General features: G+C 31.7%; 1 protein-coding gene across 2 annotated transcripts in view; it reads left to right on the plus strand.

Annotated features, from left to right (window-relative positions):
• LOC143067976 (uncharacterized) overlaps window positions 1-20,223 on the plus strand; it is a 37,816-nt gene that overhangs the window by 15,959 nt on the left and 1,634 nt on the right. The window contains exons 9-23 of one of the 2 annotated variants that reach the window (XM_076241676.1): window positions 908-1,140; window positions 1,767-4,768; window positions 7,266-7,486; window positions 8,351-8,473; window positions 8,828-8,937; window positions 9,252-9,342; window positions 10,192-10,308; window positions 10,652-10,739; window positions 11,329-11,442; window positions 11,791-11,830; window positions 13,303-13,443; window positions 13,852-14,003; window positions 18,757-18,863; window positions 19,354-19,466; window positions 19,772-19,894. In XM_076241676.1, the coding sequence (XP_076097791.1) occupies window positions 908-1,140; window positions 1,767-4,768; window positions 7,266-7,486; window positions 8,351-8,473; window positions 8,828-8,937; window positions 9,252-9,342; window positions 10,192-10,308; window positions 10,652-10,739; window positions 11,329-11,442; window positions 11,791-11,830; window positions 13,303-13,443; window positions 13,852-14,003; window positions 18,757-18,863; window positions 19,354-19,466; window positions 19,772-19,894 (4,775 nt within the window). The remainder of the gene's footprint in view (window positions 1-907; window positions 1,141-1,766; window positions 4,769-7,265; window positions 7,487-8,350; window positions 8,474-8,827; window positions 8,938-9,251; window positions 9,343-10,191; window positions 10,309-10,651; window positions 10,740-11,328; window positions 11,443-11,790; window positions 11,831-13,302; window positions 13,444-13,851; window positions 14,004-18,756; window positions 18,864-19,353; window positions 19,467-19,771; window positions 19,895-20,223) is intronic. The other variant, XM_076241677.1, reaches the window with a different exon arrangement.

A 20,223-nucleotide genomic window follows, 5' to 3' on the forward strand; every position in this document is an offset into this window, starting at 1 on the left:
TCGTGTCCATGTATTTTCGCATGAACTGTTCTACCAAAGCTTCCCAAATTTTAATATGTTGTTACTGATGACAGAATGGAGGTCAAGTTCAATAATGACGATTTTGACTTTTACCGTTCAGGAGTTATGGTTCTTGAAAGATTGAAAAATGGAGTTTCCAGTCGTGTCCGTGCATTTATGCATGAACTGTTCTACCAAAGCTTCCGAAATTTTAATATGCTGTTACTGATGACAAAATGGAGGTCAAGTTCAATAATGACGATTTTGACTTTTACCGTTCAGGAGTTATGGTTCTTGAAAGATTGAAAAATGGTGTTTCCCGTCGTGTCCGTGCATTTTCTCATGAACCATTCAACCAAAGCTTCTGAAATTTTAATATGTTGTTACTGATGACAAAGTAGAGGTCAAGTTCAATAATGATGATTTTGACTTTTACCGTTCAGGAGTTATGGTTCTTGAAAGATGGTAAAATGGCGTTTCCATTCACGTTGTTGCATTTACTAATGATCCATTCAATCTAAGCTTTTCAAATTTTAATATGTTGATACTGATGACAAAATGGAGGTCAAATTTGATATTGACGATTTTCACTTTCACCATTCATCAGTAATGGTTCTTGTGATATTGCCAGGACACAAATAAATGTTAATAAATCCGGTTTGCTGTCGTTGTGACAGCCTCTTGTTAACAATTTTCATAAATTTTGTAAATTTTTATTCGTTTATGATATGCACATAGACTAAGGTGAGCAACACAGGCTCTTTAGAGCCTCTACTTTTTCTAACTCTTACCTACATGACCTACATTTTATGCTTCATTTTCTTTTTGTTATTGTTTTTGAATTTTATGGCTGGGTACAGTTGACATTTACTTATTGATCATTATTTCTATCTTTCTACATTAACAGGAATCAGAATTGCCGTTATCACACGAGAATGTTCCATTCATACAGAGTGGTCCCAATCACACAATATTGCAAACTGATGATATGGACATGACAGACTGTTTTGAAAAGTCAAAGTCAAATGTAGAAAAACCTCTTGTTGATGACTTTGGTGACAACTATGGTGCATCTTTTTCCATTAATAATTTGGATGCCAAATCATTTCTTACAAGCATAGGAAAACCCGTTTTGGAAAAGTAAATATACACATATAAAATAATTAGTGGCGCTAAAACTTTAAATGTTAAAATTTTAGCAGACAAAAGTGTGAAAACTGAATTTTCTGGTAGAAATACAATGCAATAAATATTACACAAAGCTAAAACATGTGAACAATAAGATACAAAGGCTGAGTTTGACGCAATCTGTATGTTAAAAGAACAATACAGTTGCAGAAAACCAACAAAAAAAACCTAGACAAAAACAATATGGAGGATTTAGTTAATCCCTGACATACATAATCTTAATCATAATTTTATTTTTAATCACTTCTTTAAGATTACCTCATACATCAGTCAATAGTTAAACAATTGAGACAAAGCATTGACAGAGATTATGAAAATAATTGGAAAGTGATAAGATCAAGTTATCTGCTGCACCATTAAAATGGTACATTTGTACAGATATATATTTAAACTTATCAGTCAACTGTTATAAAAGTAAACCGTATTTATTTGTGTAAACTATCAGTATGTTCTGTTTCGTTTCATGCAACATTAATTTTAAATGGTGAAAGCTATCCTTGAAATGAACATTTTGCTTTTTTTTTTATGTCCAATCAGATATGTACATTGCACTAAAATATGTTTTTTTTCTTTAATAGTATTTCAGAGAAGCTATTTTTACCAGAAAAGAAGTTTTCCAGTCCTGACAGCAACAACATGTATAAAGTGGAACAAGAATCAGATTTCCATACATTGATTAATACTTCAATAAACAAGTACACAGCGTTAAGTACGAGTGTGACAACAATAGCAGGAGCCTCTGTAACATTCACCACGAATGTCACATCACGCAAACCTCTCACCAGTATCAGTGACAGATCAGCATTTACACCTATAACAACAGAATCATTTAATCCACTGGATGAGGCTGATAGACCAGTTTCTAAAGTTGATGGATTATCATTCTTAAAACAGTTGACCTTCAAAGCACCTGAGTCACCTCTAGATAAATATGAAGAAAGGACAATTGTATTTGATGGCAATGACATGGAAGAGACTGAGGTTCTCACAAAATGTATTCAAAATAGTGAACCATTGTTTTCAGAGTCTGTCAAAGTACCTAGCTTCTTGAAATCAAAGATGACATCAGAAAGAAGCAACAACAAAATGTTTTTTGGGCAGGGCAATGAGATGGGCAACCATACAGTGTTTTTTGGGGAGGATAACAATATGGAGGACACTGAGGTTATACGAAGCCAAATCAATTTTGATGCACTGCCTAATCAGAAATCGAAAAATACATTTCTCTTTGATAGTGTGAAGCGGAATGAAAACATTATGGCTAAGGATGAGACAGAAAAGACCCAGATATTTGACAGGGGGCTTGACATGGAACAGACTGAAATGTTAACAGGAAAACTGAATTATAATGAATGTCTCGAGACTATTGGCACAGCCAAAGCCACTTTGTCTGATAATAGTTTAATGGAAGAAACTGGTCTTATTACAGGTAAAATTGATCTTGTACATTCAAGTAAACTTCTTGAAAAAAATAAAACTGTTTTGTATAAGAATGATGACATGGAAGAAACTAATGTACTAACTAGTATCAATCCTGTGGGATGTCGAAAGTCGTTTGGTACTGATAAAAAGAACAAAACGTGTTTGTTCCCAGATGGCAATGATATGGAACAGACAACTGTGTTTACAAACAAAATAGAACTTCCTGTTCTGAGTAAATCAAATAAACAGGAAGACACAAAGATATCAGATAATAGTATGGAAGAAACAAATGTACTTGCACAAAAAATTGAATTACCCAACAGGGCAAAAAATATAGATATATCAAGAGGTGTCAGCTTTGACAATAAAACATTGTTGTACCATGAAAGTAATGATATGGAAGAAACGCGAACTGTCGCAGGCAAAATTGATATTATCACAAAATCAGATAAAGAGCAAGAAAGAGAGAATAGAACAAAAATATTCAATGAAACAAACTATATGGAAGAAACATGCACAGTCACATCAAAGTTGAGCGAGCTGTCATATGTTAAAGAAAATAAAACTACCATCTTTACAGAAAACAATGGAATGGAAGAAACCTGTGCATTGACATCTAAAGTTGAATATCTGTCTTGTGTTAAAACAACATCACTTACAACAGGAAATACCATATTGGATCAAGCTGATGGAGATGTGGTAAATAGAAATTATAAATCGCCCACTGTGGGGAACAATACCATAGTATTTAATGAAGAAAATCAGATGGAGCAAACCAGACCAATAAATACAACAATCAAACTAGATTCCAGGAGCCAAAGTTCTAAATCAATGCATTTAAGTGAGGGACTGAAAAATAAAACAGTGATTTTTCCTGATGATAATGAAATGGAACAAACTCAAGCATTGACAGGAAAATTAGAGATGGGTTCTCATCTTTCTAAGGATAAAACATTGCTGTTCAAAGATAATAATGAAATGGAACAAACTCAAGCATTCACAGGAAAATTAGAGATGGGTTCTCATCTTTTGAAGGATAAAACATTGCTGTTTAAAGATAATAATGAAATGGAACAAACTCGAGCATTGACAGGAAAATTAGAGATGGGTTCTCATCTTTTGAAGGATAAAACATCGCTGTTCAAAGATAATAATGAAATGGAACAAACTCAAGCATTCACAGGAAAATTAGAGATGGGTTCTCATCTTTTGAAGGATAAAACATTGCTGTTTAAAGATAATAATGATATGGAACAAACTCAAGCAATGACAGGAAAATTAGAGGTTGGTCTTAGTAGTTCTCCTGATCGTGAAGATAAAGATACTAATCAGCCAGATGTCATTAAAAGGTTGTCGGAAGCAGACTCTGATACAACCCAAAACAAGACAGAGCAATTCAAAGATGGTGAAGAAATGGTATATACAAATACAGGTGCAGAGAGGTTAGAATCGTTAACAGAAAATGACATTGTTAAAAATAAATATCATCAAGACATAGAAGTAATTAGTCAAAATCATTCACCTGGTTTGAATATGTTAGAGCCTGAGGTAAATTTAACCAGTGAGATTGAAAACTACAAAAATGTTGGGAAAAATAAGAAAAAAGGAGGAATATCAAGTTTGATTGACAAAATGAGAAAGGATATGAATGGAGAAAATGATAAAAATTCAGATAACACTGAAACTAGAAGAGAAAGTGCCAGTCCAGATATAACTGATGGTTTCTTTTTTAAGTATAAAGCACAACTAGAGAGTGTTAAGAAAAATGCAGAGAATTTTAACAATGACTTTAATGGTGGCAATCTAAATTTAACAGATATGATAGAAAGAATGGACAAAAATGCATGTAAGAGCTTGGGCTTACAAACACGAACTCCTAGTGGTAAAATGTTTGTGACATCCAGAGACTTTTCTTCTGAGGTGAGACCACCTCTCAGAGGAAGTACTGTAAAGATATCCGAACGTGTTACACAAACAGAACATAAAACAACTCATGAAATGGGTCAGCATCAACCAATGCATTGTTCAAAGGAGTTATTTTCACATAATGGTCCAGACTTTGAGAATGGAGAATCTCCCCTGCCAATCTTAGAAGCCAGTTCCAACATCACAGTAAGGGGAAGATCAAAAAGTGATGGGAGGGCTGACAATTCATTGGGTATTTATTAACCTAATTTATATTTAGTTTTATTTTTACTTACACCTGAATTGCCTGTTTAACTTCAATGTACCTGAATTGCACTGTGTACTCAAATAACATCAATTTTGCAAAAAAGCTTGGGAAACCTTATTTTTTTTATGCCCCACCTACGATAATAGAGGGGTATTATGTTTTCTGGTCTGTGTGTCCGCTCGTCTGTTCATTCCATCGTCTGTCTGTTTGTCCCGCTTCAGGTTAAAGTTTTTGGTCAAGGTAGTTTTTGATGAAGTTGAAGTCCAATAAACTTGAAACTTAGTACACATGTTCCCTATGATATGATCTTTCTTATTTTAATGCCAAATAAGAGTTTTTACCCCAATTTTACGGTCCACTGAACATAGAAAATGATAAAATGCCAGTTTCAGGTTAAAGCTTTCGGTCAAGGTAGTTTTTGATGGAGTTGAACAGGGATGGGCACGATTACTGACAAATGTAATCGATTAATAATCGATAACATGAAATAATCGATTACTTAAATTTTAGTATGTAATCGATTACAATCGATTTACAATCGATTACTTTATCAAAAGTAATTACATTACTTTTCGATTACTGTCAATTACATACTTCAACATTTCAACAAAAAATAACATGAGTAAAACACAATTATATTGCTCAACATTTGTATAGTGGAAATTAAGACCTTTACCAAATGCATCATTCAAAGCATTGTTTCTAAATCATAAGTTAATAGCTGGTTTTTTTTATAGATCAAATCTCATGATGAAGATTAGAAATATTTAAAAAATCTTGAAATTTTGACTTTCAACATAAATGAAAGATGTCCTTGTATTAATATTGCAATAATCACTTATTCATAACTAATTGTTTTTCAAAAATTTAGCTTTCTTACTGACTAGGGTTAGCTTTTTTGTTTTTACTCTTAAAAAAAATATTTTAGCATATAGTTAATTATAATGTTTAAGGAAATATAAAAAAAAAAGTAGAATAATTAATTAGTTGAGCTAATTTTTAAGATCAAAATTTATTTTTATGACATGCATGATTTAAACCTTTTGTTTGGGTAACCACCCCAATTACAGATTATTTAACTGCCACTGGAGTACAATTTATAACCTGGGGCTAAATATTGTAAATTTCCTTCTTAATTAGACATAAGATAATTGAAATAAAAACAAAGTATGTTAGTTATTGATTAGAAGACTTTGACCATCTCATTAGTAAAGGCAAGAATGTTGTTAAGATTTGTTAACTTATCCAATCAAATTATATATGTTCCGGACCATATGAGTATTTGGACCATATGCGTATACTCCTACGGTCGGACCATATGAGTATAATACTCGTTTGGTTATTAACGGGCCGGACCATATGAGTATTTGGACCATATAGATATTTTTTTTCAAATTACATTATAAACGTATCAATACAAAAACTATATAAAAAGCAAGATGGTTACATGATAATGTATTAATTTTATAATTCAAAGGCTACGTAAAAATTAAATATTGATGCCCTAGTTAGTTTTCATCGCTAATTATATTCTTGCATGTAGGCTTGATGTGACAGTTACTTCCACACCGTATCATAGCTTTTTTTGCATTTACTAGTCCGTGTTGTGCACACGTTGTAACAAATCGGTAATAACCATCGGTAATGACCATCGGCAATGACCATTGGTATAAAATGTGTTTATGATAGTTTTGACAAGTAAATAAAATTAACTATTTGAAACTTCTAAATTATTTTAGTTAATCTTTTTATTATGATTATATAAATTAATATAAAATCACCTATATGATAGCGTCTTTTTAATGAACAGTCATGTATACCATATGAAGAGTTGAGACGTATTTAAAGTAAACTGTAACAGAGTGTTAATTACCCCGACCATACGCGTACGGTCGGACCATACGCGTATGGTCGGACCATATGAGTATATACCCATATGGTCATGACCATACGCGTATGGTCCAAATACTCATATGGTCCGGAACATATACAAAAAATATTTATAGTGTCAAAGGGATACATATCTATTTCTAAAAAGAATTGCAATGCATTGCCATTGGTTCATTGTTAAAAAGAATTTTGTGTTCTTTTTTAATTAAATTTATATAGATGTATATCATAACATTTAAGAAATCAACTGTTTATCTATTATAAGCTTTAATTTCAACTCTGATTGAAAATAATGTTTTCAGGAAATTTAATACAAATAAGCTTACTACTTTTAAAAAATGTAGTACAGAACTTAACGAAAGACAGACACATTTCTTATTTAAGATCTATTTTATTATTTCAAATCTATTACTTGTTTTAATATTAAAGCTCTTGAATTATTGACAAGCACATACACCCATTTGTTTCAAAAGCTAGATATAAAGTAAATTTAGGTAGGGGATCTGGTTGCTCATAATGCAGCTTGAGACAATAGACAATCTTTCATGATAGACATAACTCTATTCATTCAAAAATTCTTTGCTATTTTCAGAGTTACCAGGTGGAATAACAGATATATATATGCCAGCTGAACTGTTGACCAGTACTACAATATCAAGTGTTCCACCCGAAACAACAAACTACCAGCTGAACCTGACCTCTAGCAGTGGTGCTATCATAGAGTCTGATAGTAGCCACTCTAATCTCACATGTAGTAGTGGGTCAAGATCTATCATTGAGATAAATATGGAGGATTATCTTAAACAATCTATGGTCAATATTTTAGTCCTATACATTTCTTACACTATAGTTTAAAACTTTCATACACTGTTTATTTATTATTTTTAGAAATAATTCAAGTAACCAGTACAAAGTAATATCTTGATGGAACTAAATTTTGAAAGAGCATGACACCCAGCCATTATGTGTTATGGTAGAACTTATGAATAGAACTTATATTTTACTCATGAAGATAGTTTTTTTCTATAACAATATGATTTAATACACATGTGGAATATATATCTATAAGACAGCAACCAAAAGCTTTAATACACATGTGGAATATATACCTATAAGACAGCAACCAAAAGCTTTAATACACATTTGGAATATATAACTATAAGACAGCAACCAAAAGCTTTAATACACATGTGGAATATATAACTATAAGACAGCAACCAAAAGCTTTAATACACATGTGGAATATATACCTATAAGACAGCAACCAAAAGCTAAAAAATAAACCAACAAAAAAATGATTGATTGTTGGTGATTAATACCACTTTCAACACTATTGGCTTTATAAAAAACTAACATTCCTAGTCAATTGAGATTTTGGAGTTGAATGCACCTTCCACACACAGTGTTTGAACTCAAAATGGTAGATAAATTTCATTAGTATATTAAAATAGCTGAATTACTTTTATAGAGAATATTTAACGTTAAAATCTGTAGGTCTTGATCTTTTGCGAAGTTACTCATTCACTGCAATTTGTTTATATAATTGCCAACCTGAATTTATTTCATGTCTTCTGTGATGAAAAAGTGTTTGATTTAGACTTTGTCAGAGGATATATGATTGATATTCTTACAAGTTTCACCCTGTTTGTTCTATGATAATTTGTTACTATTTTGTAGATGAATGACAGTGATGATGGTTCCATGACAGTAGAACATTTCTGTAGGAGGATCAATGTGATAGTACCATTTTGGTTGAAAGAAAGGAGTCAAATGGCAAGACAGAGCATTGCCACATTAAAAGTAAGACATTTGACCATTCCAATCTGATACCTATCTCTTTATATTTTCTAAGTCTTGTTTTTTTTTAAAGTCGACTTTTCAAAATTAAAAACAGTAACAGCTTTCACAATGTATCGGTCTGCATGCTGCTCTACAATTTTTAATCATTTAGCTGAATATTCTGTAGATTTTCTCATCCCAAAGTTAAGAGTTAAAATACTGTATATATATGATAAAAAAAATATGTACATGAATTCCAAAACTTCTAGCACAACAGAAAAAAACCCCATTAGTATATATGTTGAAGATCTACAGATAATCATGTTAATTTTGACTTATAATCTTATTTATAATTTAACGCTTTTTTACTTGTAGAAAGTAGATAAAGACAGCATCAGGGGTCAGATTGAAGCAAAATATGTCCATGAACCATACATCAGTGTATACAATACAGTGATAGAACAAGCTAAAGAGAAATTGTCTGTGTAAGTTAGATGATAATAGACTTTCAATCTAAGTACTGTAGTTTACCTCCCCTGATGGAATGGGTGATATACTCAAATGACTGTTGGATAAGATGGGTTTTAGGGATTTTCATGTTGTTGTTTCTGGATTTAAATTAATTGTCCATTGGCTAAACTAGGGATTTGGGATTATTTTGGTTGTTTGAAGTAGAAAAGGGATTATGAATTATCGAAAGAAACATATGTAAATTTTTCTGAGTGCCATAGTTATTTTGGCAGCTTTCAATGTTAATTTCAAGTATCAAAACCTATTGTTGAATATATATATTCCTTAGGTTAAAACCACAGACAAAAGAACTACTTGACACTATTAAGGAGGAGCAGCCAGCAGTGTTTGATGTGGGTATGAAGGGATCAGAAGAACAGGTATACAGTAAAACGTTATACAATGTAACCAAGTTGTCAGACCGAAGAAATTTGTTGAATCTATTATTGGTCTTTAATATGTGGCATAAGATTAAGCAGATTCATAACTATTATTTACACATACTTTTTTTACTTAAAACATCACAAATTTAAAGCCAGTAACAAATTCACACATTTTATTGTTGTTGACAGCAAACATTAGCGTTTATACTGGAAACAAAAACAAATTTGGAAGTTTGTTATATGTATGGTAATTTACACTGACTTACAATAATAGTCTAAAGGCCAGGGAATGACAAGGATGACTAATTGATTGGAAAATATCAATGGAGAAGGTATAACCAAGCCACTGTTTTGGCTACTTGAATTTAAAAATTAAAAAGTATTGTAAATCTACAGAATATCACCCTTCAAATGTTCATATTGGCGTTAGGGTTTCACTTCTTGCAAAACATCAAAATGTCCAAAACCGCTTAAATTCAACTTAAATCTAAATTAAACTAGGTTTGCAATTTACAAAATGTACCTGCTAACGGCCAGATATTCTGTCCATGTTGTCCAGCTTCCTCCATAACAATGAAAATCATTTGCAAAGTCAGCTGAAAGTGGTAATAAACACCAACAATTAATCAGTCAATTAAAGAATATCACTTACAGACAAGACCTCAGCAACAAATGATTCTTGTAGATTTATGATGATATTGAATAGAAGAAACTAATCTGAAACTTACCTGGCAACCTCCAATATTGTACATCTATAAATCAAGTCCAACTAAATTGAATGTTCTAAATATTAGACATTTCTTATTAAAAACATGTCTTGTGAGAGCTTACTTTTATTTCTTTCAGAAATATGAAATGAAAGAAAAAGTAACTGTTATGAGAAAATATTGTTCAAAACAAGTGGATAAGAAGTGGAAAGATATGAAATTACATTGCCATGAGCAATTTTATGACGTTATAAAGGTATTTATTTAGTATAGCTTGAAATCTTTTAGTATTGTAATTATATGAAACATTTGTTCTTGATGAAATGCTTTGTTGCTGCTTCTCTGATTAATAATTTTCCTGAAATTTCTAAATCATAGTATCTTTTGAAAAAAGGGGTGTTTTCAAATGTTTTATTTATTTGTTTTTATTGAGAAATGCAGAATATTGTTTTCATTGCCAGCCATGGTTTACCCGTAAATATAAAAAGTAAACAACTATTGATCTTTTAAAGTTATTTTTCATGGTCTAAATAAATCCAGTTGCACAATTCATGTTCCTACTACGCACCTCTTGTTACTACAACTTTAATTATTTACAGGAAAAACGTGAGAAATTGAGTGAAGAAGTAAACGGAGTTGTTCAAGCTAGTGATACTATACAAGAAGAGCTATCAGTGTTGTCAAATGGTAAATGAATTGATAAGTTCAAAGTTTATTTTTTGTTGTCTGACCATTTGTTAAAGATAGTTGGCATTGATAAAGATTCTAACTATGTTTTAATTCTGATCTAGAACAAGATATTTTCACCTGCAACTGTGACATACTTTTCTAAAAGAGTTTTCCTCTCTGTCAATGTTTTATTACTAGTTTTATAATCTAATGTAATTTAAGGTATAGAGGGCACTAATATAGGGCTTGATAAGGGGCATTCTTCATTTAGTTTTATATTTCTGTCCTCTCTTAAATGCAATTGAGGGATGTGATTTTTTTTCATAACACACCTTGATATGGCATTGTTTTGACATGAAATTGCAGGAATTAATATAGGAAGCAATGGGGTCATGAATGAGTTGTTTTCCTTCTGATTAAATGAAACTATAAAGAAATCCCTAGAAACAGTAATCTGAATGTAAACAGCAAAGTATTTTCAATGTACAAAGTTTGATCTGGTTGCCTGTTACCATGACTAACTTTGTATGTATCTAAATATTTGTTCTGTTTGGTTCATCATATGTATTCATATTCGGTTTTTAAACTTTGTTTATTATAATTTCAGCTTCAAATCAGTTAGATAAATTGATCCTAGAATTAGAGCAGAAACCTCTACCAGAACCAGAAGACATAGAATATTTAAATTCATTAGATCAAGAAGTTAAACAAAAAGAACAAGGTAAGTTTTGGAGGGATGTAGTTTTGATTAATGGCCTGTTGCATTTTTTATCCAAAAGCTAGATGAGTAATGAAAACTACAGTGATGTGATCCTGTTATAGTTGTTAGACTACAAGAAATGAATTATACATGGATTTCTAATGCAGCACTGTTTGTAATGTTCTTTTTGATTAGATAACATCACCAAATTTCATGGCATCAATTCATATTTTGCTACTCAGAGGGAGTCTCATACTATAACATGATTTAAGTCACCTACCATATCTTACTGACAATGTAACAGATTGCATTTTAAATTACTAAAATAACAATTGTTTTCTTTTCAAAATATTTTTAAATTTATTTCAGAAATGGAAGGATTAAAGGAAACTCAAGTTGATCTAGAGAGGTATACACATTTTAATTATTTTTTCTCTCCCTCATAGTTAAACTAGGGGTTTGTTATTCCCTATCATAGTTTTCCATAGATTCACCTGCAAGTTACCTGTCCATTTAAACTTTTGTAAGTTCTATTGTCCCATCTTACAAATACAACAGGTATTGTTCTCTGTATAGTTTATTCACCAAGACCTTTAAATTTCTTCCAAGAGAAATCTATCACTCATTGATTAATTTAGCTGACAAAAAAATTATCTTTTTTTTATTGAAATACTTCTATAAACTCACATAATCTGTATGCAATATTGTATTTATTCAATATATCATTAATATATTTTCAATCTGTTCAATATAAAATCTAGTTTAATAATAAAAAGTTAATTTTAGACACATTTTTTAGTATTTTCCAATGAATTTGCATGTTTTTGTTGTTGTTAATTTATAGACTATGTTTATGAAGACCTTAATTTAAAAATAATAATATTCAAATTTTTATTTATCAAACATACAAAAATATTGAAAATTTGATCACAAATCAACTTTTAATTTTTAAATCAGTATTAATCATTGTTCATATTGAACACATTAAAAACGAGTTTTTGGTATTGAATAAATACAACACCACATGCAGTTTTGTGAGTCCTTTCTTGGTATTGGTATAAGTATTTTTTCATCATTGACAGTTCAATTTTTTGTTCAGGTAAATTAATCAATGAGTGATAGATTTCTCTTGGAAGAAATTTAAAGGTCCTGGTGCATAAACTATACAGAGAACAATACCTGTTGTATTTGTTAGATGGGACAATAGAACTGCCAAAAGTTTAAATCGACAGGTAACTTGCAGGTGAATCTATGGAAAACTATCATAGGGTTCGCTATAAATGAACTAAAATACCCATGAGGGTCTCACATGGTTAGCAACTAGTTTCAACGACTTGTGAGAATTAAATTGAAGACAAAATATGAGACCTCTGCATATTCACATAAATTCAACAAATGATATTCTTTCAAACATTTTTTAGCAAAAATCTTGTAAAATATCTACAATCCATTATCATTTGATGATGAAACGCAAATTTAATCTCAAATTTTATATCAACATGGTCTAAAGTTTTGGAAGATTTTGCAATATGCATGTAAATATCAGTATTTAGGGTTTACAAGAGGAAATTAAATTCGAAAATTTCTTCATTGTCATCATACAAGTATACCTAATTTGGGTATTGGTGAGTTTCTGACATGCTAGCATAATTTTTTTTATTAAGGGTCTAGCTGAGGCCCACCTAAGGGTGTGCAGGATTTTTCCCCTAGGTTGAAGACCTATTGGTGGCTTTTGACTGTTATCTGCTTTTTGGCCAGGTTGTTGTATCTGACATATTCCTAGATGTATATATAGATAATGTTATTTAAAGATTTGTGATTAGATTTTGATATTTGATCTGATAGTTATATAAGGACTAACATGAAATTTATGTTAAACAGAGAAAAACTGAACCTACAGACAGAAAAATCAAAACTACAGAGAGAAGAAGAAAATATAAACAATGAAGAGGAGGCAGATGACAATATAATGGTACAACTGGAAATTCAAGAACTAGAGGAAAAACTTGATACCATTGAAAGGTAAATACACTAACATGACTTAATTAAGAAATATCTTGCAAATTTGAATGTTTTAGACTATTGCAGAAATTGATATTTTATTGTACTGTTTTATCAGACCATTATTTTTTTGGTATATTTGGAAAAAAAAATGCATGAATAATATGTAGCATGATACAATTTAAAATTGAAAGTATTTTACTTACTACATAAAATTGATAAGTCCTCACAACAGAAATGAGGAATTTCATTTGAATAGTTTGTATTTTTAATCAGTTTTGCTTGATTTTACTATACAGTGTGAAATGTTTTCAGAATTATCACTCAACAACTTCTTGTTTACCTCATACTTTAAGGAAGGCAGCTTCACAGCAGTAGCTCACAGATTCACTTGTTTGTTTTAAAACATAATTTTTACATTTATTTCAGTTTGACAGAATGGCATATTGAAAGTTATGAAGATGATTTCATTACATTTTTATTTTACGATAATACCTTGCGACTGTCAATTAATAAACAAAGAGAACCAGATAATGGACAAACAAAAATAGCTTCAGCCCATGTGCAATCATTATTACAAGGTCAGTTTTATTATTCTAATTTTTATTCTTCACCAATGATAGTAAGGGTCATTATGTTTTCCAGTCTGTGCATCCAGGGCCGTAAATTACATAGAAGCATGTAGGCAGTTGCCTCCTATTGCAAACCGAGAAAAAAAAAGAGAAAAAATGAGGAAAAAAACACTGAAAAACAAACAAATGGTTAAAATCATGCTTTATTTTAATAGTACTGGTTGTTACTCTTACGCCTATTAAGGAGGTTGGGTAAAAATATTCGATAGAGCAAGCATTCAAACGCAATGTCATGCTATTAAAACATGGAACAGGTGAACAATGACGGAAAGCAGATTGTGTAGTCTCTCTATGCAACACATACATCTACATAGAAGTCACAATGTTGCAATATTGAATGCATATAAGTGCTAAAGAGATGGGATTCGACCAGGCACAGAAAAATCCCTTTAGCATTTGACAAAGCCTAACCGAATAAAACTTTCAGTGTAAACAAACTGTGTTACGCTATAATGATTTGAATTTGATAATTAAAAGTTTTGTTAAGTATGCATTTTCATTTTAAGGTTTGAAAGTTGTGTGTCTGAAATGAAGTAAAATAGCTCCATTTGGACAGTCAAAAAACCTGATAAACCATAAAAAAAAAAAATTCAACTTCAGGGGGCATTTCATTTTAAGTACGCATATTGGTTCCCTAAAACTTAGTAATAATAGCTTTTGAAGAGTCATTAAGCAGGACAAAGGATAAAAAAGATCTTACTTTAACCACACACGTTATCTAACTTTGGATAATAAATATTTCCAATATATTCCGGGCGCTTATTTATTGAAATATTACATAAATTTAACAAGAAGTGAATTCTGGGGAAGTACATTGCATTTTCTGCATAAAAAGGACCACAAAATTTTTCGCCTAGCTCCGCTTGGCGCACCTCAACTGCCTCCCCTTATAGGGAAGACAATTTACGGCCCTGGCATCAGTCTGTTGGTTTGTCATGCATCAATTAAAATTTTTAGATGGGTTAATGTATAAGTACTTACAATAGATCATAAGTAGTTGGTGCACCAATGTTGCATCTGTACACCAATGTTGCATCTGTACATATTGATGCCAGATATAAACAGTATACTGGTGAGTTAAATTCAGTTCTTTCTGCTTTTTTACACTTTTATTTAAAGATTCCTGATTAGACACAGGGGTCACCACACCAGGCTAAGTGATTTGTCGCTCTAGGTCTACCCATTTCTCTCTAGAGAAGCTCCAGGGAGAAGTTTATGTCGCCCTCGATTTTCAGTAAAATTCCCCAATGTCGCCTCATGATTACTGAGAAATTCTCGATTCAAACGTTAACGACCATTAGGTATTGAAATACAAAGCATGTTTTCCCCAAATTCAGAACTGATTTCTCTGGGATAGTATATTACTTCAAGATAAAAATTGCTTGCCCAGTTGTACTATAAGCAAGAAAAAAGAAAAATCTCGATTTTGTTGTTTATTGTCTGCCATCTTTGTTATTGAAAATTGTAGATGGTGCCATTTCATCTTTTCAACTCTCATCATTTACCTAATCCATATTGATATGCACTTTTAATTTTAATTTTCTTATATTTACTGACAATATGTGATGCCCCTAAAAAAAAAATCAGATTTCTTTTCAAAAACGAAATATTATCAACTGGTATACGCTTGTATTATTACTACGTACATAGTTTAGTACACTGCCGGGAACCAGCACAACGATTATAAACTACAAAACATAGTCGGTTTTTCTTTCAGGATTTTGTTTTACAGACTGATACATGTGCTTTGCTTTATTTCAGCTAAAGGTCCTTTAAACAATATTTCAATGAATATCTGCTCATTTATTGTCGAGCCTGCAACTTTTGTTGCAGAAAGCTCGACATAGGGATAGTGATCCGGCGGCGGCGGCGGCGGCGGCGGCGGTGTTAGCTCACTTCTTAAAAGCTACATATTTTAGAAGGTGGAAGACCTGGATGCTTCATATTTTGTATATAGATGCCTCATGTTACGAAGTTTCCGTCAGTCACATGTCCATTGTCCTTGACCTCATTTTCATGGTTCAGTGACCACTTGAAAAAAAAGTTCAGATTTTTTGTAATGTTAAATTCTCTCTTACTGTAAGTAATAGGATAACTATATTTAGTATGTGCGTACCTTGCAAGGTCCTCATGTCCGTCAGATAGTTTTCACTTGACCTCGACCTCATTTCATGGATCAGTGAACAAGGTTAAGTTTTGGTGGTCAAGTCCATATCTCAGATACTATAAGCAATAGGTCTAGTATATTCGGTGTATGGAAGGAATGTAAGGTGTACATGTCCAACTGGCAGGTGTCATCTGACCTTGACCTCATTTTCATGGTTCAGTGGTTATAGTTAAGTTTTTGTGTTTTGGTCTGTTTTTCTCATACTTTATGCAATAGGTTTACTATATTTGTTGTATGGAATGATTGTAAGGTGTACATGTCTAGCGGGCAGATGTCATCTGACCTTGACCTCATTTTTATGGTTCAGTGGTTATAGGTAAGTTTTTGTGTTTTGGTCTGTTTTTCTCATACTTTATGCAATAGGTTTACTATATTTGTTGTATGGAATGATTGTAATGTGTACATGTCTAGCGGGCAGATGTCATCTGACCTTGACCTCATTTTCATGGTTCAGTGGTCAAAGTTAAGTTTTTGAGTTTTGGTCTTTTTATCTAATACTTTATGTCATAGGTCAACTATATTTGGTGTATTGAAATATTTTATGATCTATATGTCAGTCGTGCAGGTTTTATTTGACCTTGACCTGGTTTTCACAGTTCATTGCTCAGTGTTAAGTTTTTGTGTCTTGGTCTATTTTCTTAAACTATAAGCAATAGGTCAACTATATTTGTTGTATGGAAGCATTGTTAGCTGTGCATGTCTGTCTGGCATATGGTTCAACTGACCTTGACCTCATTTTCATGGTTCATGTTAAGTTTATGTGACAGTCGTAATAAAGCTTTATATTTAGGAGTATCAACATAATATCAATGATTAGTAAAGAAGGCGAGACATTTCAGTGTGTGCACTCTTGTTTGATTAGGAACGGCAATATTTACTTCTAAAGTCATATATTTTTGAAATATATAAAGTAAGAATTTTGACGCGGATCGAATCGTATTTGTTTTTGATTTACAAGTACCTATTCAATTCCAGACTTTTCCGATGTTACTTTTTGTGATTTAGTCATATTTAAACACTCGTGAAGTGTTTTAGAATCAATTACATACATTTCTAACAGCAACTTGACTTTGGAAATCGGCATTTCCATGAAAATACCGCAAACGTGTGCGTTTACATGTACACAATTTGAAATTAACAGTTTTACTTTACGTTTTCAACACATGTCGAACAGATTTCTCTCTGAATAAATATTATTTTAAGAACAAGTACATTTTTTAATCATAATTTAAGCTATGAAAGACAGTTTTAGTTTAAACATATTTATTTATAGTGGATTGGGAAACAAGTTTTGCAACTTATATTAATCCCTTTTCACTTTGCGGGTGCGAGTGCTGCCTTGTAGCGGCATTAGCCTACTCTTTTTCGAAATCTACAAGGGTGTCTTTAACGTGCAAGAGATATGTCTCTCTCTTAACACGGGTCAGCCATTTATCGTCCCCTTCTGACGGACTATCATTGTTTCCTCAAGACCATACTCGCAGATGGTGTCAAGGGAGAGCCGAAAATTGAGTTCCTGAAATTTTCATCCCAAACGGGAATCGAACCAGGAACCTTTGTGTTAATAGTCCGATGCACTAACCACTACGCCACGGCTCTCTCAGTGAAACCGTATTTTAACTTTTCTTAATTGATTATTATTTTTGTTTTAAAAGGTTCTTGGACTTGGTTTAATTTTAAAATCTTTGAAATGCAGCCTAATTTGATCCATGTCAAATCTTCAATTCATTCAGACCTACCAGAATAAACATAGCTCCTATGCCATTAACTTATGGTCCTTATGTCATGATATTTTTTGACAATTTGCATAGGTACATATGTAAATAAAAAAGTATTTCAGACTACAAGCATGGCAAAACTAGGACTTACAGAATGTACTTCCTTAGCAATTGTCATGCAAAAATGATTAGAAAAGTAACAAAAAGGTATAGATTCTTAAAAAAATTTATTGATAAAAAGTATAAACGCGATCTGTCGATTTTCCCTGAAGTCTCCCTGTTGGGCCTTCACTTCTCCCTGAAGTCTCCCTATTGAGTCTTCACTTCTCCCTGTTTGGCTGCCAAAGCGAAGTGACTTCTCCCTACAATTTTGAAGTGTGGTGACCCCTGAGACATATTTATGAAGAATGTTGGTGTTTTATGATATACCATTGATACTTGGAATGCTATTGTATGTGTATCTGAATATCTAGTTGTCAAAAAATTGTGAAGCCTTCATGTTTATCTCTATTAATGATCCAATGATTTCAAGGCAATTTCAATGTTGATATGAATGAAAGGATATATATGCTAATGAGACAGCATTCAAAAACACAAAAAAAACAAAGTCATCTATAAATTGCAAATGGTCTTAACTTTGGAATTCTACCTTCATAATTAATTTTGTTGCCTAGATAGTACCTTATTTCATGCCAAATATACCCTTCAAGTGTAAATGAACCATGGTTGTTTAAATATCAGAAAAGTTAAAAAAATAATTAATTTTGCTTTTGGTATATATGTAAGCTTGGTGGTGATTATCCTTATATTTTTTCAGATTCTGCCAGTCCTTGCATGAAGTTGATACAGGCTATGATATTACAACAAATAAATAATGGAGATTCTTTACACCAAACCTTCAGATATATATCAGATTTACCAGAGGTAAAGTGAAAGTAACGTTATTTCAAAAGTTTACTTTTTGGCTTTTATCAATGTCTAGAAAAGTAAAAGGATCTTTTACTGTGAGAATTGTTATAAAAAGAAAAAGTTTTAGTGAATTGTATATTATTGACGATATAACATATCTCTGTTGCCATTGGTGAAATGTACATGTTCTTAACCTTTGAAATTTATCAATGACCTAGCAAATAGCTGAAATGTCGCAACCTTGTCTCATGATGATGGATCAGCCAATAATATTAGACTTACTCTTATAAATTGTTCTTCTGAGTAATAGATGACAAGCAACAACCATAAGAGAACTTATTTAATCAGAAAATTTAACAATTTGTTGAGAGGATAAAAGATTTTCTAGGAAATTAAAGAAACGGATATAAAGGTACAAAACATACTGTCTTAATAACCTTTTATGTGGAAACATGTGAACTTTATATCGATGGAAAAATCTAGATTATGTTTACATTGTAAGTAGTTTCTTTTTCAGTTGTTGCAGAAGCTGTCCATGATTGTTCTGAATGCTAGGTGCCTTAAACGACAAATTACGTCTCTAAGTTTAAACTATATTGTGACAGTATATAACGACTTGTAAGTATCTTATGTTGCAGTGATTTTATTGAAAAAATAAATGTTTTCATTCTGTTATTGTGAAATGATTTTTTAATTGGTGTGCCACCTGCATTTGACTTAATTATGTGAAGTTATACTGTGTAGGTGATTTTCAGATCTGACTGGGAGTCTGTGCCTCCTTTCTTTGACAAATCATTTGAATTTTTATTTTACCCACAGAACATAAATTTGTATAGCTGATAAAGAATAAGGTTATAATTTGCTCATTTTTGTTATTTCAGGAATTGCCATAATAAAATATTTTTAAAATATCTGTTTTTCAGTATTGTGGTTGAGAAGTGGTCACTTAAATCTTTAAGGAAAGTTAACATTAAATTAACATTTAGTGTGGAGGATGCTTGCTGTAACATATTGCATGAAGTTACTGTAAAGATGGGTAGAATAAGGTAAATATTCGTAGTAATAATATATCTGTTATTGTTGTTGAATGTAGAATAAATATCCTATATGTGGTAGGTTGAAATTTTAGATACTAGAGTAGGCATGGAAAATACATACTGAGAAATGTCAAAGTTGTTGGCTGTGATGCTAAAACTCGTCTGGCATAGTTAACTTAGATACAAGTTCATGAATAAAAAAAAAAAATTTGAATGTTTTTGGATAATCTAACCATAATTGCTTATACAGTTTACTAGTTAGATGAAAAACATCTTTATATCCTGAGGAATGCACTCATGATGAATACCAACAAGGTGCAAAATACAAACGAATGGTG

The sequence above is a fragment of the Mytilus galloprovincialis genome, chromosome 3, assembly GCF_965363235.1.
Source record: "Mytilus galloprovincialis chromosome 3, xbMytGall1.hap1.1, whole genome shotgun sequence".
Classification (NCBI taxonomy): Eukaryota; Metazoa; Mollusca; class Bivalvia; order Mytilida; family Mytilidae; genus Mytilus; species Mytilus galloprovincialis.